This window comes from Natrix helvetica, assembly GCF_964273705.1.
Source record: "Natrix helvetica genome assembly, chromosome: 2".
Lineage (NCBI taxonomy): Eukaryota > Metazoa > Chordata > Lepidosauria > Squamata > Natricidae > Natrix > Natrix helvetica.
The window spans coordinates 154,581,048-154,608,276 of NC_138552.1; the positions used below are offsets into that span (position 1 = coordinate 154,581,048).

Here is a 27,229-nt window from a genome sequence, read left to right on the forward strand (position 1 = left end):
TGTAACAATGAATAGATCCGAAAGCTCTCCATGTCTCTAACTTAAAGGTAAAGGTTCCCCTTGCACATATGTGCTAGTTGTTCCCAACTCTAGGGGGCAGTGCTCATCTCCATTTCAAAGCCAAAGAGACAGTGCTGTCCGAAGACGTCTCCGTGCTCATGTGGCTGGCATGACTAAATGGTGAAGGCACACGGAACACTGTTACCTTCCCACCAAAGTGCTCCCTATTTTTCTACTTGCATTTTTACATGCTTTCGAACTGCTAGGCTGGCAGAAGCTGGGACAAGTAATGGGAGCTTACTCCGTTATGCAGCGCTAGGGGTTCAAACCGCTGAACTGCCAACCTTCTGATCAACAAGCTCAGCATCTTACTACTGAGCCACTGTGTCCCTCTAACTTAAGTTGGCTTAATTGGATTTGGCTGGTTCTACAAGTATTTGTAATTTATGAGAGAATGGCTATGGGTTCAAAAAACAATGTAATATGCTAAAATGCAATAGAAAGAAAAATACCAACAGCTATCACTGAAAAAAACTGTGATTAAGATCTGGACAGGGTATAATTACATTTCAGTTACAATTTTAAAATTAGTTTTAGCAGCATATCTTTCCTTATGAGATCTGAGAGTATTTTGTTTCTTAACATTCTGTGAATGTTTTCTTAGCTTCCTTTCAAGTTTGGTTTTATTAATTTATTAATTAATAATTTAACTGATGTGAAATGTATTTATTCTTCTATAACAATATAGTTTCTAAAAATTCAGATGTTATAAATTGCATCAAATTAGAGTATTCCTAAAACATTGGTGTGTTTTATCCTCAAAGCACAGGAAAAATGCTATTCTGTTTGGATATTTGAATGTTTTTTCTTCAATTATCAGATTTAATAATGAAGTTTATTCATTTCATGAGGTGGTGATTCTCTTTCAAGTACAATTATATTACACAGCAGGCTTGCTGATTATGGAGACATAGAAAGATAGTTCATCAGGAAGTTACTAAAGAATTAATCACCAACAACTTGTATAGTGAAAATCACTGTACATTGCAGTTTTGTTCAGATATTTTACATGCTCATTCTTACCAAACCTTTATGGAGGAATGCACCCAAAAATATAAATCAGACAACCCATTGCTAAAGTTTACATTTTTAATTGTGTTTGAAAGATAGAATATATCATCAATAAACATGATTTTTCAAGGGTTGGAAGATTAGAAACCTAAAAAAGAAAAGAATGAATTATTATTAGTTCATAATACTCTCATGTAATATTTCCTGTAATGTTTACTTAAAGCCTAACGAATATGCTTCAGTGGCAAGAACGATCAGGTTAATTTTGACTAATGCAATAACTATTTTAACCTAAAAGAATATGCAAACTAATCAACATTAAAAATATAGCTCTATCCTTTAATACCAACAGGATAATCCTATGTGCCACTATTTCAGAATAAGTCCTCATTTGTGTTTATTTTAGCTTTGTATTATACCTCTCTAATTCTACAGCTATTTAACTTGCAGTAAGTCCCATGAAATTTTACAAATATAATAAATATAATATATATAGTATAGTATACGTAGTTAGTATAGTATAGTATAGTATAGTACAGTACAGTACAGTACAGTACAATATAAATGTATAGGAATGTACTGCCTATTACTATACTAATATCAAACCTAATTTCTATTTTTATTAAAGGTTGAAGTTTTATCTAGATCATTTTCTCAGGTATGTGCTAAGATGTATGATAGGAGTATCATATTTGAGTTGCAAAAAGTCTGTTGACAAGAACATAGCAGTAGAATTTTCCATCTCTCATTGCTACCTTCTATTCATAATGAAGACTTCTGAAGGCAGATCTGGCAGACTTAGTACATGAGAAAATATCTTTGAAATATCAAACTTTTATATTATACCTTTATAAGAACAGGTGGCAAGATGTTTAAAATAGTTCCTTCAGTCATACCCATAGGCATCCCAGTATTCATTTTCTGGAGGGTAATCCTTCATTTCTTTCTTTCTATCTTGTTCTTCATCGCTTTCCTTTATATCTAAAAATTGTGTGCACATTATTCCAATGGTAAAGCAAATTCTATTCGTTTCTACGGCAAGAAACTGTTTCTCTTATGTGAAGAAGCAATTAGCACAATTGTGAAATGGTCATTGTTGTTAAAATATTATCCACATTTTACATTTATCAGTAAGAATGAAAAGTATAATATGGCACAATACCTCTCAGTGAAAGCACATCATAATTTCATGAAATAGCACTGCCATTACACATTCGACACTATCTGTTAGATGTAGACAGAACTTTGGGATTTTTTTTCCAGAATCTTTTATAACGGAATCACTGGATGTAAATATTATCATTCCCATTTCAGAGGTACTTACTTAAAAAGTGTAGAAGGGGGGGGGGGAGTGGAAAAAATGCTGGAGTATTTAATAGACAATAATAGATAATCAATATGATTTCAACATCTAGATTTAGGAATATTCAATGTTGCAAGAAAATCAAACCTTCAGGAAGTCAAAACATCCAGAGAAAAACATGAAATTAAATATAAGAATCCCATATACACATTCTGTGATGTTTATTTATCCGATAATCTCAAGATCGCATGCCCTTCTTCCAAGAAAGTTAATGGAACTGAATGGAACTGAATGTGGAATTATCCCATTTTAACCTTTAAACCTCTGGTAGACTAGGAAACATCTCCAGGTTAAAAATCATCATTAAGATTAGAATTAATGTTTCAAACAGAATGACCATGCTTTATGAGAGAAAGTCTACTGCCAGAAATGTTAGCTGCCCCCCTGGTTCTTTCTTTAATGTCTAATAGTGCCGACTTTCTGCTATGATGTTACAAGATTTCCACCCCTTCACTGCTTATTAACTAGTGTTAGCAGAGAGAGAAAAATATTATAGGTAGTCCTCAACTTACAACCGCAGTTGAGCCCAAAAATTCTGTTGCTAAATGAAGGATTTGTTAAATGACTTTTTGCCCCATTTTATGACTTTTTCTTGCCACATTTGTTAAGTGAATCACTGCAGTTATTAAATTAGTAACACAATTGTTAAGTGAATCTGACTTCTCCATTGACTTTGCTGATCAGATAGTTGCAAAAAATGATCACATGACCCCAGGACATTGAAACCGTCATAGATATGTGTCAGTTATCAAGCATCTGAATCAGCGTTGTAATCCTCTGAAGTATGTTACTGGTTCAGTGAGTCTGCTACTGAGTGCACACTTTGTGCACATGCTACTTGAGGCGCTCCCACGCAGTGCCAAAAAAAGAACATTTTGAAGCCTTCCAAGTCTGCAAAGGTAAGTAGAACAGCTGGGGGTGGATCAGCTGTGCCACCCGATTTAGATTAGCTACAAAAGCAGGAAATCCGATGATTCTAGCTAATATAAATCATGTGTCACAGTTGATCATCGCCCAGCTGATCATTGGAAATACCGGTTCGCCCGAACCGGTAGCATTTTTTATTACTGGTTCAGGCGAACCAGTCCAAACTGATAGTATTTCATCCCTGATCTGAATATAAATCATCTGACCATGGGGATACTTGCAGTAGTCGTAAGTGTAAAAAATGTTCATAAGTCACTTTTTCAGTAGTGTTGTAACTTTGAACAGTCACTCAGCGTTGTAAGTCGAGAACCACCTGCATATGGATACTGAGGCACTGGCTAAGCTGAACTGTGTGTCATGGCAAAAGATAACACACACTGCATTTTTAAGGCCTTCATGACTAAACGAAAAAGCCTGGATTTCTGTCTCCAATTTTCTACATTGACTACCAAAATAGCTTTAGAACAAACATTTTAATACAGTTCTGCATGATTTCATTATCACTGACTTACATGTAGCAGAAGTCTTTCTGACCGCAGTCTCTTTCTTCATTTCCTATAAACTTTCTACCAAGATCAGCAAACGAGGCAGAATCCTACATCTGACAGCTCATGATAAAACTCTATTTTATTCCCAGGCTCTCATTTCCATATTTTGTTGAATATCTCAGCGCTCCATACAGCATAGGCAAACATGTGAGACCATAATTAAATACATTTTTACCACACATAGAGCAAGAACATATGTAACCCTTTAAAGACGGCATGCATTTCTAGCACCAATCTATGCTTACAAATAAGACATTCTGGTTTCTAAATAGGATTTCTTCCACACATTTTAGAATTTAGGGTTTATTGTCCAGTAAGGATGCATCTTTTGTATACATTGGCACAATAAGCAAGATACAATAAAATTCTCTTTATAAAAACTGCAGAAACCCTCATTCTGTGGATTGCACAGAACAGGAAATTAAATGAAATCAATTAACGAACCTGATCCAGTATACAGAAGTCTTAAATCTACATAAAAGAAGGCATTTGCCTATCAAGACAAATGAGATTTCACATATTATCACTTCCCTGGAAATGGCAGGCCCATTAATTGCTGAATATTTGTAGCCTGAGGGAAATGTGAAATGTTTCCACAATATGGCAATGGAAATAAAAACAGGATATTTTAATCTGTATGTTAGGCAATTATATTGACACAAGGTACTACTACATCTGCAATAGAAATGAAATAATAATGCTCAGGACTAAGTGCCTATAATTATACCTTTTCACAAAGAAAAGTAACTGAGAGTACAAAATATTTTTCTCATTACATTTATAATGCTCAGTTATTTACCTAAACCTAATCAACCAAGAAATGAAACCTTATGTGAAAGGAAGAGTAAACAGGCTGTTGTTGTTACTATATGAATTTTAACATAAAGTTCTGAATATCATAAAATTAACTTTAGGATATTTTAATGCCTCTGTATTTAGGGATTGAATGTGGAGACAGTTCAAAGAATTAATTAAGGGGGAAAGAAAGGTTAGAAGGCTTTATATGGAAAGCAGGAAAAGCATATATATGGTGTATATGAAACTGGTAAATATATTTGACTTTCATCCGATTAAATATAGTAGATTGCAAATGGGAAAATTAGATATACTGATTTAATTTTGTGATTTCTTTTTTATTGTTAGCATTTTAGTCTCTTATATATGGCTTCTTCCTCTGACATTTTTGCTTTAAAAGCTTTGCCTTTGGTATATTACACATAAACTTATATTCCAAAAGGAATTAAGTCTTATGATAAAAACACACCTGCATTAAATTCTATGGTTAAAAGCTTTGCACTTGTAAAATCTATGTTTTCTAAATTTTTATTAATCTTCTTTTAATAAACAGCCTATTAATCTTTTGAAACTGGAAATCTGCAGCAGCATATTCATGATGCCATTTATTGAATTTAACTGTAAGACATTTATGACTTTTTTTTAAAAAAAGGGGGAACCCTATTTAGCCTCTCCAATGACAAAAACAATTGTAATAGCCATGATACCGTGTTTCCCCGAAAAGACAACATTTCCTCATAATATAGCCACGCCACATTTTTCTGGTGGGCAAAAATATAAGCCCCCCCCCCCCCCGCATATAAGCCCCCTGGACAACACCCCCCTCCAGCCAGGCAGAGAGCTGCTCACCAACCTAGCAGTATCCCGAAGGTGCCAAGCTGCGGGAACCTGGGGGGAGGCAAAGGTTATCATGTTGCTTGGCACCTTTGGGATACCGCTAGGTTGGTGAGCAATGCTGTGCCCAGCTGAAGAGGGGGGTTGCCGGGCGGTTGCTCTTTTGCAAGTGGGCTCCCAAAGAGCCGGGCACATCCTCATGGGAGAATGGCTGTGTTGCACTGTCACAGCAGCACGACACAACAGCCATGAAGCGACCACACTCACGAGCAGCCACCCGGCAAACCTCCTTTGCAGCCAGGCACAGCGCCATTGACTGACCTAAGGGTATCACCAAGCCATGTGAGCACCTGTTCGCCACTGCCCGGCTCCTGTGGCTTGGTGCTTTCCAAATGCCAGCGAATGGCGCTCTGCACGGCTGGAAAGGGGGGTTGCGTGAGCAGCTGTTCCGCTCTCGCTCACCAACCTCCCAATTCATGGCCCAGCTCTCATTACAGAGCCAGGGCAACCCCGCCACCGCCATCCCAGCCTGGCTTTTTCTGCAGCTTCCAACCCAAGTCTTTTGGCAGTGGCCACTCTGGGCGCATGGTCTATGGTTTTACGCTCTGCAGGCAGCTGGCCCACAACTATAGAGCATGCGACCAGAGCGGCCACTGCCGAAAGACTCGGGTTGGAAGCCGTGGAAAAAGCCAGGCTGGGATGGCAGCAGAGGTGCCTGGTTCCGTAATGAAAGCTGGGCCATGCATCGTGAGGCTGGGAGGCGGGTGAGCGAGAGCGGAACAGCCACTCGCACAACCCCCCCTCTCCAGCCGTGCCGAGTACCATTCACTGGCATTTGGAAGGCGCCAAGCCGCGGAAGCTGGGCGGCGGCGAACAGGCGCTCACGAGGCTTGGAGATACCCCTAGGTCAATGAATGGTGCTGTGCCCGGCTGCAAAGGGGGTTTGCCGGGTGGCTGCTCGTGAGCGTGATCGCTTCATGGCTGTTGTGTTGCACTGCTGCGAGAGCGCAACACAGCCATTCGCCCATAAGGCTGTGCCCGGCTCTTTGGGAGCCCGCTCGCAAGAGAGCAGCCACCTGGCAACCCCAAAACAAGAAACCCTCCCCCCATAATAAAGCCCAAGCCATATTTTGTAGGTAAAAAGAAAATAAGATCCTGTCCTATTTTCGGGGAAACACAGTAGGAACAAAGATAGCAATTCTCAAAAAGAAATGAAACAGCTGATGTAAGCAATGTGTGGATTAGATTACAAGTTTAATATACACTTAATATTGGAAACCATTTCAGAAGAAATAAACAATATAGTCTAAAACAGAGCCTCATTCATAACAGAGATCGGTTCATAAAGCCATGTCCATTTGGGAAAAAAAAAAGCTTTGAAGTTCTTGAATTACAGAACAGGAGGATTGATGCTGCGAGGGTTTTGCCTCTTTCATTGTGAAGAAAAACTTCTTTGAATCATTAACTGAATTATTTAAGGCTCTTTACTACTTAATGTTCATGCCTAGTTTTCTCTTCACCATAACTTTGGAATGATCATAAGCTGATCTGAATGGAATGCAAGGGAGCAAGTCTGTGATCTGCGTCACACACAGTCTGTGGTCTATGTCACACACAGACACACACATAATCACTGGAACACGTCAGAATCATAAACAAAGGCAAGCTTGATGGCAGACCTGAAAAGAGTAAGCATAACTAAATATCGATATTCTGGGAGTAAGCAAATTAATTGATCTAAGTGGGTCACTTCCTATCAGAGATCTGGATGCTCCCACCCTGATGATGTTGAGGAAGCTACCAGGCTATTCTCCTTGGCTTTGGGGCAGAGTGAAGGTTGAGTCCCTGATGGAATTGGGTTCTAGTTATATGTTGTTTTTGGGCTATCAGTTTTTTTCTACTTTTTTCTTACTTTTTAACTGTCATTGGGAATTGGGCACTATACCTTGTATAAATGAATAATATTAGCAGAGCACCTTCTATCTCAAACAAGAAAGTCACAGATGAAATTGAGTAGTCAGCAATATTCATACTCAGGTGCAACCCCAAAATAACAGAATGATCTCAATTTGAATTTAAGGTAAATCTTTCAGACTGGGGGCACTCCATGATTAAGCTCCAAGCATAAATTCAGGATAAACTGATGTTGAAAGTTCAACTTTTTTCAATACACTACCAAAAATGCTAAAGTTGAAGGTAAAACAACATATGAAATAAACTGAGAATTTGTTGTCATTGTACAAAATGAAGTATGAGGATCTCTGGGAAGCCGCTAAAAATGGCTACCATATTTTTCGGAATATAAGACGCACCAAGATTTTGAAGAGGCAAATTTTAAAGTTTTGCACTCTTCAGACCTCCCAAAAACGGGCCATTTTTTTGCAAAAACGGGCCATTTTTTGTCCAAAAAAGGGCATGAACAGCCTTTAGGAGGTTTATAGAGTGCTCCTGGGGGTTGGGGGGGCAAAAAACAGCCTGTTTTTTGCTCATTTTTGCCCTCCCCAGCCCCAAGGAGCACTCCGGAAGCCTCCTAAGGGTTATGCATGGCCATTTTTGCAAAGGGGGCAGGGTTTCAGGCAAACAAATGCTGTATTCAGTATATAAGACGCACTCAGATTTTCAGCCTCTTTTTTGAGGGAAAAAGGTGCATCTTATTCTCTGAAAAATACGGTATATGGATTTTTTGTAGTTGAGTAAATTTTCTTTTTCTTTATTATATTCTCATTTTTCTTTCTTTTCTATTTTTATTTCTATTTTTCTCTTTTTTCCTACACCTTCTAGTTTTTTTTGTTTTATTTTTTACTGTTGTAACTTTTAATCTTTAACAAAATTATCATTAAAAAGAAAACACTGCAATCAACAAACCTGCAGAAATTGATGAAATACAGCAAAACTGTTTAAAATCTTATAAAATGATGCAGTTAAAGTGGTACATGTGGATTTTAAGGAGGTACAGAAAACACAGCAGAGGCCACAAAACTGCAAAGCATTTATTTTATTCCAGGACTTTTTTAAAAAAAGTGCTAAAGAACATTCTAATGACAATTGAACTGATATCACATTACAGCATGGTAATACTAAGATTTTACAATCCAGACTTTAACAATACATAAAAGGAAAACTTTGATACATATAAATTGGATTCAGAAGAGGCAGGGCCACTGAAAACTCATTACTAATATTCAATGGATAATGGAAAATGCAAAAAGACTTCCAAAAAGATGTATATTTTTGTTTATTGACTTTTGACTGTATAGACCAGTGATGACTAATCTTTTCAGCACCAAGCTTCAAAACTGGAGCATGTGCACTGGACTGCCGGAATAGCAGCTGGCCGACACGTGCATGCGCACCGGTCCAGCTGTCTGGCATGCATGCGCATGTCGGAACCTGGAAGAGCAGCTGGTGATGGTGCGCGTGCCCACAGAGAGGGCTCTGTGTGCTACCTCTGGCACATGTGCCATAAGTTCGCCATCACGGGTATAGACTATATCTAATTAAGAATAGTTATGGATAGGAATGGATTAACAACAATGTTCTAATTATATATGACTCGAATCATGTATGATCTTAATTTTTAAAATCTGTGATAACGATACTCATAAACCTTGATAAAGAACAAGACAGATATCGACCACACTGGGATTCCAGATCACTTTAAAGATTATGCTTCTTAATGTGCAGCAATGCATTACAATATCCCTAGCATTACCCTACCCTTCCTTGAATTCAGAGTAACATGTTCCCTGAAGGTATAAATATTTTAACAGGAAGGAGTGAGGCGAGAATGCAAAGTTCTGTGTTTTTGATCTTGCAGAGTGAAATGGGACAAGGTAAAAGAAATCTGTCTCTCTCTCTTCTCTCTCCCTCCCTCTCTCACCATCACGTCACATGACCTTGAATCAAAACTGAAGCAAAATATATATATATAGGTAGTCCTCAACTTACAGCCATTTGTTTAGTGACCATTTGAAGTTACAACAGCACTGAAAAAAACTGACTTATGGATCTTTTTCACATTTACAACCATTACAGCATTCCCATGGGAACATTATCAAAATTTAGGCACTAGGCAACTGTCATGTGTTTGGGACGGTTTCAGTGTCCCGGGGTCATGTGATCCCCTTTTGTGACCTTCTGACAATCAAAGTCAATGGGGAAGCCAGATTCACTCAATAACTGTGTTACTAACTTAACAACTGCAGTGATTCACTTAGCAACTGTGGCAAGAAAGGTCATAAAATGGGGCTCATTTGTGTTCAAAAGTCGAGGACTGCCCGTAAACTAAATTAAGGTGGAGGAGGTTGCCTGAGAGGCAGGCAGGAGAGCAACCACATATTTGCCTCCAATCATTACCCCTCGAGAGGAAATACCATTCCCTTGCTGGATCCAATGGTCCCTCGCAGTAATTTCTTCCTCTGTGTGGCTCATTCTTCAATCAGACTCCAGAGACAGAGCTACAATAGCTCCCTCCCAAGTGCTTTGCCCCAGAACTCAAGTCAGATCAGCCCCCCAAACCAACCTATGTGAATAGTAGGAGGAACACAAATGGTCTCTTTATGATGGCTTTATTCTTTACTAGACAAGAGAAGAAGTAAGGCTACTTCCAACAACTAAAGCAAAAGACATGAAACTTTTCTACCCAGAACTGCATTTTGATCCCCGTCTAGAGCAAAACATATAAACTCACATGTTTTAGAACCCCAAACTATTTGTTGTGTGTATCGAAAGGTTCATACATGAATGTTTTGCATAAACCACACAGCAGTGATTGCTAGCATCCATATGGTCACTCTGTTGTTCTCTGTGATATATTTAAATTCTGGGATTATGTGCCCCCCCCCCCAGCTGCTTTTTCAAAGGCACAAGATTTATCCCACCTTCTGCAACTGGATGACCAGGAGGCCATTTTTTGGATGGACTTTTTACCTATGGCTCAAATGAGCATTTGCACAAGCTACCACAGGTGGCAGTACACAACTCTTCTCCGTTTCATACTATTCATTTTTGGGAGCAAACCTAAGAAAATGTTAAGTGGGTCCACAAAAAATATAAAGAATTAATGTAATAATGACACATGTACACATATCAAAGATCTTAAACGACTGCTAAGGCATGCCCTAAAGAAGATGTGACACAGCAGAATATTAGAAGGGAATAAGAAAAATATATTTCATAAAAATGGTCAGGTGGTACACTGAAGGACACATTGATCTGCCCCATCTTACAAACTACCCACAAGTCAGGACTGATCAAAGAATGCCAAGATGACTACAGATATAAACCTCTTACTAATTATAACAGCAAAGAGCTAAGATGTGAAAAGCTGTATGGGTCAGACCATGGGCCTAACTAATGCACAATTGCAGTCTACCTGTTGGACAGCCTATGAGCAAGATAAGAAAACAGCACCACACTGCTTATCAGGCATATCACACACTGCAAGTGGTACACAAAATATACTGTCCCACAAAGGGAGGGAGGGAGGAAGGGAGGGAAGGAGGAAGATCAGTGACCGACAGCCTTACTCTCTTTCAGTATGTCTACTTCCAGTTAAGTCCATACAGAGTTTTGGCCGTCACCAAATTTTTAAGCAGCAAATTCCACAAACTGTGCTATATCAAAAGCACTGAATCCATCCTGAATCTCAAAACACATAACTTTGAAATTAGCCAAAAGAATATAACTTCTTTTCCTATCAGTGAAATTTTCCTGAGCATCTATCACAACATCGATTGTTGATGTTAAGAATGCAGTAATAATACTAGATCAGTTGTAGGTGAAGTTGTATATCCGAAGGCATTTACGATGTTGAAAGAGTAAATACGACATACCTTTTCTCCTTGATCTACTGAAAAAGAATCCAAACATTCTTTTGAAAGAACCTTTTTTCCCCTGTAACAGAAATCAGCCATTAGACATCACGTCCTGTCGAATAGCCAGATTTTTTTATAGATAGTATATATTATATACATATATGGTATACATATGTGTATATGTGTTTGTGTATATGTATATGTTATTTGTATATATTATTTAATCCTCTTAATTTTAATCACTTTATATTATCTTTTGTACCTTTTAAATATATTGTAGGTCGCCCAGAATCACTTTATCAGTGAGATGGGCAGCATCCAATTTTTTAAAATAAATAAAGTGTGTGTGTCTACACAGACACATATAGTATATACATACACACACACACATATATAACAGTAAAGGTAAAAGTTTCCCTCTACAGATATGTCTGACCCTAGGGCATGGCACTCATTTCTGGAAGCCAGCATTGTCCAAAGACACTTCCTGTGGTCATGTGTCCAGCATGGCTATACACTGAGGCTCAGAGAATGCTATTACTTTCCCACCAAAGTGGTACCTATTTATCTACTCACATTTTCATGCTTTCAAATTGCTAGGTGAGCAGAAGTTGAGGCAAGGATGAAAGTTCACCCCGTCACACAGTGCTCAGGTCTTGAACCTGGGCAGTCAGCTTTGCAGCTGACAAGTTCAGTGTCTTTAACCACTGGGCTATCATGCCCCCTACACACACATATACACACACTATTAAAATACTATGGAAATATATTACAATTATTGTATTAAGATTATGTGTTAATATGATGTATTATAGAAAATATATGTGTCATTAATATTATATAATGCCATATAAATTATTCATGCACACACTCAAACAAGCACGTGAAGGAAAGTTGGCTTTCTCTTTCCTCTTTTTTTCCTGTTGAAACTTCTGCAGCTACTGTCCCTGAGAAATGGCAGATTTTCCAAAAGACTACAGTACAGAGCACTAGGTTAACTGGTAATAAACATATGATTTTTCTTTCACTTCACATAGATCCCAGCCTTTCCAATAATGTAGAAAATATTCTGAATTTGCACCATTTTGAACTCAAAAGTTTTGAGTCAGAAATTTAAGTGCAAAATAATTTGATTTGATTTACAGTGGTGCTAAATTTACTAAGGCCTTCTTATGTCACACAGCAGAGGCATTATATAATAGTCCATATCCTTCAAAACCAAATGACGAATGCAAAAAATTGAAATATATTGAGCGGGATTTCAAGAGACTGACTAGGAATGCAGGATGTGATTGCTTGAGAACAATAAAAAGTTGTACATTAAATGTAGACTAAGAGAATGCATGATATTCTTTAAAACCAAGGAAATAGAAACTTTAAAAAGTGTATTAATTACATTTTTCTTCATCCAGCAGAATTAAATGTAAGATTCAACCAATTGCCTTTTGATCATGGACACTAAAAATCTTACTCTAAAATCTTTGGTAATATTTATATCCAAACATAGTTTATATTCAGCATAAATATTTCTCAAGCATATTAGCTATTTATGATGCTACAATATTCTACATAAAATTATTAAATTAATGTGCATGTGTAGAATTGTGCCCAAATTTTCATTGTATGCACAGTTGAAGCTTAGATTAAAAACTTTAATTGCAAGTTAGTTCTACACATCTCTTCAGATTTCAGCTGATGCATAACAATTCCAGTGAATTAATATCAGATAATCTTTGGTAGCAATTCTAAAATATATAACTGTAGGTATTAAGTTGTGTTCCGAAAATAAGAAGAGATATTCACTTAAAAGGATTTGTGGGTAGTGCATGGAAAACCAATTAGAAAATCAATATAGATTTAATTTTTTAAAGTCACACAATTTCAGTGGGAGACAAAATGCTTCATCAAGCAATATGGACTTTATTGGCAGATTTGGCATTATTAACTAAAAGGTACTGTGTCACTGATAGTGGATTGCTGAAGCAATCAACAGTAATAAATTATTCCTATGGATTTTAGCAAATATTTAAACCACATTCCTTATAGAAGCAAATGTTTTGTAACTTTGCCAAAGCAAATGTTTTACAAATATATTTTATAGATAATATAAGAAAATTTAGGCACCTAGACACAACTTATATCTATACGTTAATAGTTATTAACTAATAATAGCTAATAGAAACTTAATAGTTTCTTATTCTAAAACTGAATCTTAACAGAAGAAAAATAATTTTACCAGAGAATAAAATCTTTAGTTATTTTTTAGATAGGATCATTGAGTTAGGATTTTAAAATAAAACTTCTGCTTATTCAAATCTATGAAAAATATGTTATTGTTTATTTCAAACATCCTGAAGGAATGACCAAACCTGAGGCTGTGTAAAATTTTTAAATTTTAAAGAACCATAGAAAAGGCTTCCCTTTATTTGTAACACAGTAGTAACTTAAATTCGATACATTATAAATATTTGATAAGAAAAAGAAGGATTTCAAGTAGGAGTTAAATTTGGCAGACTACTTCTTCAATATCCTGTCAATGCTTTCCCTAATCTGATATATCAGTTGTAATTGGCAGGTAAAACTGTAATTTAGCTTTTCTATAGCCACTTTTTCCCTATGAAATTAATCTGAGATCACAACTGAATATATGGAAAAGTGAGATGCATAAAAGTCAATTTTCTCTGTTCTGTGATGGAAGCAATATGAAAAATGGAGTTTTACTTTTTGATGTAATAAACTACCTCACCTGAAGAAATGCTTATTGTAAAGAAAAAAATTAATGTCTCCTTGGAGTTGAACTAGACTCCTAGTGACATATCCATGTAATTTGGAAATAATAAGTTAATAGCTTTCTTCTAGATTAATTTTTACTTCCATATTTTTATAGCCAGGGATTTCAAGGTAATCTCCTATTCATGTACTAATCAGAGGTGACCCTAATTAGCTTCCATGCCAGTTTGGCCACTATAAAGAGACCATAAAGCAAAAGCAAAAAGCAAAATTTCCTAACTAAAGAACTTCAGATTTTGCTATTTCATAAGTTTTAACAACTGAAAAAAAAAATTTTTTAACACTGACCTGCAGTTGCTCACCTTCTTTTGCCTACAGGAAAAAAGCAGTAAGAATTAACCTTTCCACTTTTTAGTCTTTAAATCTAAGAGGTACATTTGCCACATCTTATCGATTATAGCTGAGTACAGCTTTTTATTTTATTGTACGTTCTATAATAAACAACATTCTGGGTTACTGTTATTCAAAAAATACCTTGCAATGAAAATCAATAGTACCTAGATGTATACCAGAATAACAGGTTAGACAAAGCTCTGAATAAAAGCCGAAACAATCGTGTGTCTTAAGCACTAGTTCTCATACTTTTCGGCCCAAAGCAGTCAAGTAACATTAGTCCTATGGATGGTGCTTTGGTTGCTGGTTTATTACTGTGTGCTGGTTATAATTCTCACGTGCTTGAGGCCTGGCTGCAACCACTTGCTCCAAACACAGATAGTCCTTGACTTATAATTGTTTATTCAGTGACCATTCAAAGTTGCAATGGCCATTGAAAAAAAAGTCACTTATCACACTTATGACTTATTTCAAACTTTTGACCATAGGTTTTTTTGCACTTATGATCTTTGCAGCATACCCATGGTCACGGGATCAAAATTTGGATGCTTAGTAACTGGCCTCTTTTTATGACTATTGCAGTGTCCCAAGCAGTAATGGTATCCTATTATCTTCACTGGTGATTCGGTAGCGGGAACGCGCACATGTGTGAGCATGCGCAGAAGGTCTGTGATGATGTCTGGGTGGATGGGTGGAGCCTCACGCGTCTGCCACTAACGGTTCACCCGAACCAGTGCGAACCAGCAGAATATCATCTCTGGGCCTAAGGTCATGTGATCGCCTTTTGTGACCATCTGACAAGCAAAGTCAGCGGAGAAGCCGGATTCACTTAACAAATATGTTACTAATTTAACAATTGCAATGGTTCACTTAATGACTGTGGCAAGAAAGACTGTCCGCCCCCCTCTACATGATACTTGAGGAAGGTCAGAGAGACAATGGTCAAAATTGCTACAGATAAAATCATTTGGAGGGCAAGCATAATGTTTTCACTCTCCATAAAGAGATTGCTTCTGTCCTCAGTGGACGACTATCTGCCAGGGCTGAATTATGTAGCCTTGTGCACCCATATAAGGAGAGACAAATTGGTCAAAGCAGTGTTGTAACATTGTGATGCAAACCCTATCCCTGTTCCATGTGATGTTGCATGCATGTCCCAAATGGCTGAAACTGAGAGGAAGAAGCAGGCTATACTACTTTTGATATTGTGATTCAACAGCTTGTCCCAAAAATGCTTTTCCAAAGGCCAATCAGACCTTCTTGGTTTTTTTCTTTGAAAACTTTTTACTTCTCATCCAAGAAACTTCTTCAGTCCTTGGACGAGAAACAAAATGTTTTCAAAGAAAAAAAACAAGAAACTCCAGTTACCTTTTGGAAAAGCACCTTTGGGACAATCTTGACCTGTTGATTGGGAATCTCCATAGATTCAACAGGTGTGTGGGTGCGTGCATGTGTGTGGGTGTGTGCGTGGGTGTGTGTGTGTATAAAGCTGTGAGTATCTTGAGTAAGGTAGAAATGAAATCGAAATTATACATAATGTATACTATATATTTTTTATGTTAAACACAGAAAGAAAATTAAATAGAAATCATATTATTGTGCCCACTTCCAGGATTTGCCTAAACCATCAAACAGTTAATTATTAAGCACATAGATTTCAATACTCCTGAAGCTATGCTACCCTTCCACTGAGGTGATTAGCAAAATGTCTGTGCTGAATTTTTTTTCAGCTGTTAATTAGATCAATTATCACCAATAGTTTTGGTTATTTTACGTTCATTTCTCTTTTTAACAAATTAGGAAGCAAGCACTCAAAACTGAGATTCCATATTAAATATCTAAGTTTGCTTTCTTATATTATAAAAAAACAAAAGTCAAACTGACCTGTTCCTCTATATTCTCAGCATCAATTGTCTCATCCTGAACAATCTCAGCTGGAGCCTTGGTAAGATAAATTCTAGTTATATTTGCATAAAAGATGGAAATAAATCAAAGTTTTCCTATATCATCATGAATTAAAGAAAAGTAACTTTTTTCTACTATTTTTTTAAACTAGTCTTTTGCTTTTTGTTAGCAACCCTGAATGCCACTTCTTATGTACAGTAAATGCAAATGACAAATATCCTAAATGATTTTAGTTGCTAAATTATTTTTCGTTTTAAAATTAAAAAAACCCATTTTAAATTATAAGGATTTCTTTTTACATATCTAATATTATTCCCTATAATCCCAGTGGTGGGACTCATCTCCAGAGGGGATGAGTCTGACTATCGAAATGAGTTGGACCGGTTGCTTTCGTGGTGTAGAGACAATAACTTGGTCCTTAACACCAATAAGACCAAGGAACTTATAGTGAACTACAGAAGGAATAGATCAGACATCCAGCCCTTGCTTATCAATGGAGACCAAGTGGAACAACTGGCCAGTTTTAAGTTTTTGAGTGTTATCATAAAAGAGAACCTGACCTGCCACATTGCTGCCCTGGTCAAAAGGGTTCAGCAGAGCTTTTACTACCTGAGACCTCTCAGGAAACAACAACTGAATGAAAAACTGCTGGTGACCATCTACTGCTGCACTATAGAGAATATTTTAAATTACTGCACCTGCATATGATTTGCCAATTGCACAGTGGCAGATAGGACAGCACTCCAGAGGGTTAACGCCATTGCCCAGAGGATCATTGTTTGCCCTCTTCCCTCTCTGGAAGAGCTTCATAGCTCCTGCTGCCTTAAGAAAGTTCAAAACTTTCTTAAAGATCCATCTCATCCTGAGCACCCTTTTTTTTTAACTATTACGATCTGGCACACGGGACAGGATAATAAAAGCAAGGACAAATAGGCTGAAAAACAGCTTCTATCCCAGGGCAGGAGCTATATTGAATTCTACTGTATAGTGTACTATTAATGCAGTATCAGGGGTTTTCAATTCAATTGTATAGAATGTGAAGGATGTGTGTTTTTGTTTATTGTTTTATAGTTTTCTTATGTATGATGTACCCTGAAGATGGCATTTAATTTCGTTGTGCAAGGTGCAATGACAATAAATTAAACTAAACTAAACTATTGCTTGAAACCACCCCAAAAACAAAAACAAAATAAAACAAACCTGCTCTTTTATACTCCCAGGATCTGCATAAATCTCCTCATCCTGGATGATCTCAGCTGGAACCTTGGATAACATAAATTCCAATACAGATTTATATAAACAAAAGTAGACAACTTTCAGCTTTTTAAAATTACAGATTAAGAAAAAAAAGCAGCCAGCTATTTTTCTTTCGAGTACCAATATAAACACAAAAACTGTTGCAAATGTTATAATATATTTTTTAACAAACTTGACAAAAAAGGATTTATACCTGAGATTTCATTTGAAATAACCAGTATGAATTCAAAGGCTGTAAAAAACAATTAACAAAAAGTAACCTGTTCTTTTCTAATTCTAGGATGCAAATACCTTTTCTAATTTTGGACACTCTCCACTATAGCTTTGCTTAGAAATAAAATCTATTTAAGATTTGCATGAGAATAATTCAGTAAAATGAAATTTACCCTATATTATTTTATCACAAATAAGGGGGAAAAAGACAAGCAGTGATTTATTTCCATTAAAAGCACTGGAGTTTAAACATCCTATATTACTCTCCATGGTTGAAAAACCAGTAAGAAAACTAATACGTTTTATTGTAATCCCAGGATATGAATAAATTTCCTTGTTTTAGAAAACCTCAGCTACAGACTTTATTAGAATAAAATCCAGTTATGATTTACATGACCAGAAAAAAAAACCAAAGCGTAAGCTTTTTGGCATAACTTTATCACAATCAGAAAATAAGCCATGTTCTATTTAGCTTTTAAAAACTGATTTATCTACTTTCTACAAGCAAATCAAAAAGCCAGTTCTTACTAATGATTGTGTTTGGTCAGAAAAAAAGTTTTTAAAAAAAAATTCTCTCCTTTTAATAATGGACTATCAAAATCAGGGTAATAAACAACCAGTAGAATTTTTAAAAACAATTATAAAATATACTCTATACTGCTGCTTCTTTGAAATACGGGGCATAACCATACCTGGCCACTAGATGGCAGAAAAAATATAAACACCCCTCTTTGAAAATAGAATAGCATCTTTAGATTAGTAAGGAAAGTCATTCATCTGGAAATCATCTTAACTAAACAAGGCATGACTTTGAGTATTTTCTCATCTCATAAGTCAGTGTTCAGGAGTCTTGAAGTGGAACTAGGCCAATAGGTACGCAATAATGCGAAAGTCAGAGACGAATCTACAAAGTCAGAGACTTCTAAAGATTTTTACATCCATAATATTTTATTTCTAAAGATATAGTATAGACTGTTTTTTGAGTATACATATTAATACTGGTGACTGTATTTTCTCATCATTTTTGTTCCCTTAAAAGAACAGTCCCTCTTCCTTACTAAAAAAAAAAACCAAACACGTCTGCTACTTAAAATCTGAAATGGATATCTAGTTGGCAAGATGTTAGGTTCTTTACAGAAACATTTTGACTTTCTTAGTAGTCCTAAAAGAAAAACAAACAAGGGCAATTGGGACTAAAAATGCTAATAAATTCATTCAGAAAAAAATCTATTTTAAACTGACCTGATCAATGGGTATTTCCACTTTAACATTTTTGTCTTCTTGAATCTCATGAGCTCCTTTAATTTCTGTCGGGGATTTATGAGCTATATAGACACTATGCTCTGAAAATAAGTTAATTAAAAAAACTGTTTATCTTACTCTATGAAACCACTAACATAAACATTGTATACATACATTGTACACTATAAATGACAACTGCAGCTACATTATTTTTGCTAAGCGTTATTTGTAGCTAACAGATATTTGAACCTCATTTTTTAAGCAACAGTTGTCTAATAATAATAATTATTAGGATTAGTATTTTTTACATTAAGAATCATCCTTATTAGTAAATGAGTAAGCAAAAGGAGATATTATTCAGCTTCAGAAGCATGAATTGATAAATAATAGAAATATTTAAATTCCTAAATTTTTAGCTGCCTGCTACAAGCTGTTCAGCTTTATTTTGTATGTGTGGTTTCAATTAGTATTTCAAGGCAAATTGATCCAATATGGGCTGCCTAAAACCTAAATGCACAAAAAAGGAACTACTGTAAGCTTTGAATTTTTGAAACTGTTTTCTAAAAACAAAGAACCAAAATGAGTATAATAAAAAAAAAGTACACACATCGGTAAAAATGCATTTGTTCATTGCAATAAGAAGGTTCCTATTAGAAAAACACATACTGTGTTTTAAACAGTTATTAATTTTTCAATATTGCAATAGTATAATATAGTACTTTAGGGGGCATCATCTTACACTTTTAAGAAAAAAATACTTGAGCATTATCCACTTTGTTATTCCATTACAGCTACATTTATTTTTTGGTGCCTTTAAATCTGAAGAGTAATCCCTGAGTTTTCTTGGCAACGTTTTTTTCAGAAGTGGCTTGCCACTGCCTCTTTTCCAGGTCGGAGAGAGATAGGGCCCAAGGCTACCCAGCTGAGTTTGGGTCTCAGGTGGGAAGAGCTCATGTTCTCCTGAATTCTAGTCTGATGCCTTAACCAAACTGGCTCTCTTCAAACTGGATCTACTGAGACATAAAGAGAATGAATGCATCAACAACGTCATCTAACATGTGATGTACCAATATGAGAGAGTTACTGCCTCCTTAGTTTCAGTTATTGGTTGTACCACTTTGATAACTGCATCCAAATGTTCAGTCCTTCACATCACTAAGTAGGAATGTTAGCCAATTCTCCATGGCAAACTGCTTCATTTCAGTAGCATTTGAAGGTTTTCTAGTGTGACCCAATCACTTCAGTGCCTGCTGTGTGGTGTTTATGACTTTGATATTTTTCATTCCAAAACAATTAGTTTGTTTTTCTTTATGCATGTTCTTGGAGACTTAGTTGTATGTTTGGGATCACTACCTCATGGTTTCCACTTCGTTTAGGAGACATAAGATCTAATATTCTTCTTTGAAATCTTCCAAAACAAACAGAATTCCACTTTCTTTAAATAGTGGCACATCCAGATTCTGAAGCAGCAAAGTGTCCCTAAATTAGGATGATCTCTATGATTGATAAGTGGTATGATATTCTTCTTGTGGAATACCATGCTTGGTTTCCAATAGCCATAACCTTATGTAGCTTCAAAAATTGTACTTTTGATTCATCTGTCCACAGAACATTGCTTCACAAGTCTGGAGTCATCCAGATACTTTTCTTCCGAACTTGAGGTGAGCATTAATGTTCTTTTATGAGCCATGACTTCTGTCTTGCTATTCTCCCATGAATTTCATGTTTTCTCAGTTTGTTTTCTTTTTGTGATGTTGGAGTTCCATAAACTTATTTTAACAAAGGTTAGAGAAGACTGCAAGTCTCTGGATATTGTTCTGTGGTCCTTTGTGACTTTCTGAACAATTTTATGCTGTGCTCTTGGAGAGATTTTGACAGGATAGCTGTTCCCTATTGTTCCAAATCTTTTCATTTTAAAATCATATCTTGGACTATAGATTGATAAGATTTTGAATTTTTTTCCACAGAGACAGGTATCAATATTATTTCTATGGAAGTCTTCAGAAATTTCTTTTGAGTAGGGCACAATGTGCCACTAGGAAAAATCAAAGTTTGGGTAAGATATGTGAAGCTGGATCAAATCAGCTGATAATTTACTGAAGTACTTGTTGGTCCTAATTAACTCTTTAACTACATCAACCAAATTACAAGGAGAGGGATTAACTTTTTCACTCTGATAAATTACATGTCAGATGACTCTGTTTATTTAAAAAATGAAACAAATTTGAAACCTTTGGGTGATTTATTCACTCAAATTCCCTTTTCATGTGTAATTTTGATAAAAGCGGCAGCAGAGATATGCAAAAATTCAGAAAATCAAGAAAAGATATACTTTTTCACATAATTGTACATTAAGCACAAATACACAATCATCAGATAGGTTTATCCCAGAGAAGAAATGAGAGCATCTTAAGATACAAACAATTCCAAAATGTATCTGAAATTTTAATGTAATTCATCTTTGAATCTTAAAGTAATTCATCATTTGTCAACTTCCGGTTCCTAACATGAGTTTTGAAGTAAGTGAATATGGGATCTAAGCCATTAATAAGTGAAATTTGGCAATGTGTTTTATGGCCAAATTTCAATGGCAAATGAAAAGGGTCTGAAGGGGCTACCAAAGTTGTGCAAAATATAATGATAATTTTTTGCTACACAATTCTTAAAGAATGATATTACATATTTTGAGAATTAAAGTATAACTAAATCAACCTTGTAGCTCTAAGTAGTCACTTAAGCTCCTCAATAGGTGCCTATGCTGTCAGTTTTGAGGTTCTTTCTTTGCACAACTGATTTTAAGGCAAAAAATTTAAAGAGGTATGAACAAGAATTAATATTCTTGAAGAGCAAATTCTTCTGTTGAGCTTATAGAACTAACTGTGAAGTGTTTAAAAATGAAAGTTGCATTTGGAGACAATTGTTTTGCAATTACCGTCACATATAATTTAATCAAAATAGTTTGATGTAAGCACCAATTATATTTATTTCTCAAGCACAAGAAGAATATACAAGTACAATTACAAAGGGCCTTTTCCCACTGCGGTCCATCCATTCCTTCAGAAAGAATATTGTGTGAAAGTTTCTGTTTTCACTTGCAGTCTTTATATTATATCTGTTGTCCCTGTTCCTAATCATTGCCAATGTTTGACTTCTCTCCAAAGCAGTGTTTCTCAATCTCAGCAATGTTAAAGTTTGTGGACTTCAATTTATTTATTTATTTATTATTTATTCATTCATAAATTTTATTGGCCACTCCTCTTACCATAAGATAATTCTGGGAGGCTTACAGACATAAAAATATATCTACCTTAAAACAAGAATAAATTAAAACCAATAATTTACACATGGGGTGGGCCAGGGTAGAATGGGGAGAGGTGGAAACTGTTGTTACTTGATCAATCACTAATCAATCAACAATGCTGATCCCCCATTGGGGCTCCAAGCCAACTGGCAGGGACAGGTCTTTAGGAAAGGCCCTCAGGAAAGAATAGGAGGGTTGGAGCCACATTGGAGGGGGGCAAGATGTTCCAGAGGGCAAAAGGAACAGCAGAGAAGGCCTCCTCCCGGACCCCGCCAGCCAGAATAATCGGGCTGAATGAACCCGCAGCATATCTCCTCTTGCCAGCATGAGTGGGATGGGTCAATCCCAGTGCGGTGAGATGCTCTCTCAAGCAACTTGGACCCATGCCATGAAGGGCTTTAAAGGTCATCACTAACATCTTGAATTACCACCCGGAAGCTGACCGGCAACCAATGCAGCTTTTGGAGAACTGGTGTTATAGGGGCTACTCTTGGAGCCCCCAAAACTGCCTGTACCAGTGCACTCTGCACTGGCTTTCGTCTCTGAATGCTCTTCAGAGGTGGATCCATGTAGCGCTCATTACAATAGTCCAACTATGAGATGACTAGGAACTGAATGACTGAGTGCAGGGAATTCTGATCCAGGAAAGGCCACAACTAGTGCACAACACAAAGTTGTGCAAAGGCTCTCCTACCTGTGACAGCCACCTGCTCCTCGATCAGGCGTCACAAGTCCAAGAGAACCCCAAAGTTGCAGACCGGAACTGAATGAGGCAGTGCCACTCCATCCAGAGTCAAAGATAACAAAGTCCCAGATCCTGGAGCTCCGGGTATTCAAAGATATTCAGTCTTGCCAAGGGTCAGTTGAAGCCTGTTTTTCCTCCATCCAGTCTCCAAGCACCGCGAGAGAGTAGCCATAGCACCACTTGGGTGACCAAGAGTAGAGGTATAGAGTTGGGTGTCATCGGCATACTGCAAATACCTAAACCTTTGGTGACGGATGATGCCCAGTGATTTCATACAGATGTTGAAAAGGAGTGGAGAGAGTATTGAGCCCTGTAGCACATCACAAAATAGCAGCCGAGGACTGGATCTCTCTGGACCAATACCCAGAATTCTTCAGCCAATCATGATGGTTGAAGGATTCTGGGAGTTGAAATCCACACAGCTTAAAGTTACTGTGGTTGATAAACACTGCTCCAAAATAAAGGGGATAAAGCTTAATAGATTTTATACATCTTTAAGCTGGAATAAGGGAAAAACATGACTTTAATGCTAGTATAGTAAAGGATGACTAAACTCCCAGATCAAATCTGTGCCGCAATTAAGTGCAAGTAGGAAAAGACCCAATGTCATTCTGAAATCTTAGGCACCAGCTACATTATGTCATGTTACCATCACTGGGAGACACAGGTCTAGGAGCCTGTCTTCCTTGACTTGCTTTATTTGATTTGGCATAATAAACGGAGATCCTATCTCCTCCTCCTTGTCTTGATACTTCTATGGGAGTCACAATGCGATCTCTTTGCTTAGGTGCTTCTATAGGAGGCTGCAACAAATACAAATCCCAAAATAATGGTTTATTTCTTTGGTGTTCAGAACTCTCTTTCTCTCCCTCTCTCTGCTCTGGAGTGTCAGTGAGGTATAGAGGCTATGGTGTTGGATCGCAAGTGGAAAGACCCAGCATTAGTTCTCTCTTAGGCACAGGGGTCCTGCTTTGAGTTCAAAGCCAACTGGGTGACATTGGGCCAATCACAAAGGAGACAAGGGCAAACCACTTCCCAAACCTTGCCAAGAAAATGCAGGAACTAGTCTCAGCAATCACTAAGAGTCTATACTGATTTGAAGGCAAAATAAGTAAAATAAAAAATATAATAAGTAAAAAGAAGAAGTAAAAAAGTACAACCACATAGTACATCAGCTCACATTCAAGTGGTAACAAAGAGAAATGGACTGAAGAATGAGAACAAATGGCCCAGCTCTTTCCTTTGTTAGAAAATATCTATTTTAATGACCATTTCTTCATCAATTGTTCAAAGGTACAAGGGGCTGAATGATTTTTATGCCCCATCCTCAAACTTTGGGCAAACTTCCTTTGTTAGAAAATATCTATTTTAATGACCATTTCTTCATCAATTGTTCAAAGGTACAAGGGCTGAATGATTTTTATGCCCCATCCTCAAACTTTGGGCTGTTACTGTAGCCCAGAGGTAACATGACCTCAACCCCTTCTAAGGTGCTGCCACAAAGAAGAGGGGTAAACCTATTCTACAAAGCACCTATGGCAGGACAAGAAGAAACGGGTAGAAACTAATCAAGGAGTATTGGCTATTATATTTTTGAGATTTACCAAGGTTTTGTTTTTTGCATTGCCACAAGGGAAGAAAAACCTTTGTGCTTGATGCTACGGTATTATATTTCATACGGTAATAAATGATATGCAAAAATAGTAGAGTAGTAACTAAAGATCATTTAGACTGAGAGTTCGTCCATACATTTAGCTCAACTGCAAGACAGTGGAGCTGAAGCAACATTCAGAGTTAATGTTATATATGTACTGCATATTTCATAGTATTTAAAACAAATTCTTACCTTTTTAAGAGAGGGCTTTTCTGGAGGTTCTGGTGAATTCGAAAAATTTCTAAAATGCAAAGGACAATTTACCTAAATAATTATATATACATGTAACTGTAAATCATATTATTGTAATTATCTTTATTTAATAGAGTCAGAACTAGCATTCAGATTCATAAATAACTTTCAGATTAGTTGGTTAGAAACTACTATAATCTCAGTTGTGAGCATGAGAACATTTTTAAAAGAAGTAGAAAGGTGAGAGAATAGAAAACCTTTCAGAGACATCTTAGGATTTAAGAATTTGCAGTAGCATGCAATCTTTCATGAGCCTGGGCTTAGTGGGGGGAAAATCAATAAAGCCAGGATAAAAACTAAATTTGTACACATTTAGTTAAATTAAATTAAATTAATATAGTATAATTATTCACCATGTATTCCCTTGACACTTATGAGTAGGTCATACTAAAACTTTCAATATGCTGACATCTTTTGGTAGAACTCTGGAGCTGTACCCTAAACATTTCAGTACTAGATATTGTTCATTCCTAATTTAAGGGCATGATGTAGGTTTTGGACATAAAATTTCTTCCTAGATTTTACCTTTCAGGTAATCTTTCATTTATTTACTGCTAGATACCATCCTGAAAGCGCTTCCTTCCCATTTTTCTTTTCTGATGTGAAACAATTCAGACTGCTTGCGACCTAACCTGTTACTGTTCAGGATGGGCAATACATATAGATAAAAGAATAGAACATTTCAGATCCCACAAAGTTCTGAATGAAACAGGCCTGTTTTCAGGGCCAGATCACTCCCAGGACTTTGAAAACCAGCTCCAGATTGTAGTTTGGCAATTACCTTGAGAAATTGTCAAGTCGCCCACAAAACATCATGTTCTAGAGAACTCTGGTAATGTCTGGAAGGGAAGGGAACATTCTGGAATGTTCTGAAGCCATTCATTGCTGAATTACTAAATTTAACACGTCCTAGTGTTATTATTACAGTCCATCCATAATTTCTGGAAGTTCTCTTCCTATGGCCTATAGGCACAATTTTTCCTAGATACTTTGTTACCCTACATTGTCTTCGTCTCACCTGATTTTTTTTTTAAAATCTTTTAATAAATAAACAAACTGGCATGGTGTGAAGTAAAAATATCATTTGATAATCTCATGTTTACTTACAGCTATGCATTTCAGCCCCATAAAAGTTTCACTGAGAATGCAGAAATTATCTTGTGGAATTAATTCATCTTATTGATATTTTATGTTTGTGCGTGCCTAGGAGTCCTAGTCTATACCTGAAAATTGCTGAGCCAAACCAATTAAAATGTTTTAGGCTGGATATACTTGTAATTTAGTCTTCCTAAAAGCTTTCTAACTACCTCATTAAGTAACAACAGACTTATCTCCACCCCTCTTGATTTCAAACCATCAACATGCATTTCTAGACACTATAAACTAACAGTTACGTTTTGTATTTGTTTGGCTACTTTTATCATTCTTCTTGGGAAAATATGATATGATACCAAGAAGCATGAAAATATTTGTGTAATCACCAGCTTATAAAGAAATATCCACTTTGCATATTCTTTCCTCAAGTTACATTTGTCACTTGATATTCAAACAGTCACTTATATAAACTGCTAATTTCTTAATCAATTTCCACTATTTCATGACATTATCTGTATAGTGACATTAAGAAGCCCCCCAATCTAGAAGAAAACATGTTTTCATACTTTTTATGCTGTATTTTTTTTAGTGGGCAAATATTCCTCATCTGAAGAGAAAAATGTTTGGGTGATATCAAGTAGCACCTAAACAACAAAGAATCTTGTAGCATTATAAAAGCTATACATTTACATTTCATGGGCTTTTACTTCATAAGGATCACCTTATCTAACTCCATATTTTATGGTGGTTTCCTATTGCAGATGCATTTTATCAACTGAAGCAGTTGCAAAAGGCAAATCTGATTTTTTCCCCATAAAAATGAATCAATTTTGCTGCATTTTAAAAAAATAACCCAAGATTGTTGCCTGTTATGTAATCTCTTCTGCTTCTTACGGTATTACTTGCCGTTTCAAAACTTAATAGATGGGACTTTCCTTCCATCTGAAAGTGTGTACTGAATATGGTATGTAGTAAGGACCAATTTAGGTGATTTTTAGTTTTCTGCAAACATCAAAGATTGTGTACTGAAGTGTGGAGGGGAGGGCATTCATTGGTGGTTAAATCAGAGTGAGATGGTTTTCGAGTCT

At 36.4% G+C, this 27,229-nt stretch overlaps 1 protein-coding gene across 1 annotated transcript; it reads right to left on the bottom strand.

The window, feature by feature from the left end:
* Positions 1 to 1,145: 1,145 nt before the first annotated feature.
* On the bottom strand, positions 1,146 to 25,887 carry LOC309387970 (uncharacterized protein). The gene is made up of 8 exons (XM_081944915.1): positions 25,828 to 25,887; positions 24,987 to 25,035; positions 17,583 to 17,645; positions 16,362 to 16,418; positions 14,433 to 14,456; positions 11,373 to 11,433; positions 1,918 to 2,052; positions 1,146 to 1,219 (listed from the first exon to the last, which is right to left on the bottom strand). The coding sequence occupies exons 1-7, from the start codon at positions 25,860 to 25,862 to the stop codon at positions 1,958 to 1,960; spliced, it is 384 nt and encodes a 127-aa protein (XP_081801041.1). The 5' UTR covers positions 25,863 to 25,887; the 3' UTR covers positions 1,146 to 1,219; positions 1,918 to 1,957.
* Between the last annotated feature and the right edge of the window lie 1,342 nt (positions 25,888 to 27,229).

Excerpts from the sequence above, each read along its gene's own strand:
- LOC309387970 (XM_081944915.1), bottom strand. The coding sequence starts at position 25,862 with ATGATGTTTTGTGGGCGACTTGACAATTTCTCAAG. Across the intron at positions 25,036-25,827 it reads CGACTTGACAATTTCTCAAG|AAATTTTTCGAATTCACCAG; the intron begins GTAATTGCCAAA and ends TTTGCATTTTAG. Across the intron at positions 11,434-14,432 it reads AAGAAGGTGAGCAACTGCAG|GGGAAAAAAGGTTCTTTCAA; the intron begins GTCAGTGTTAAA and ends TTTCTGTTACAG.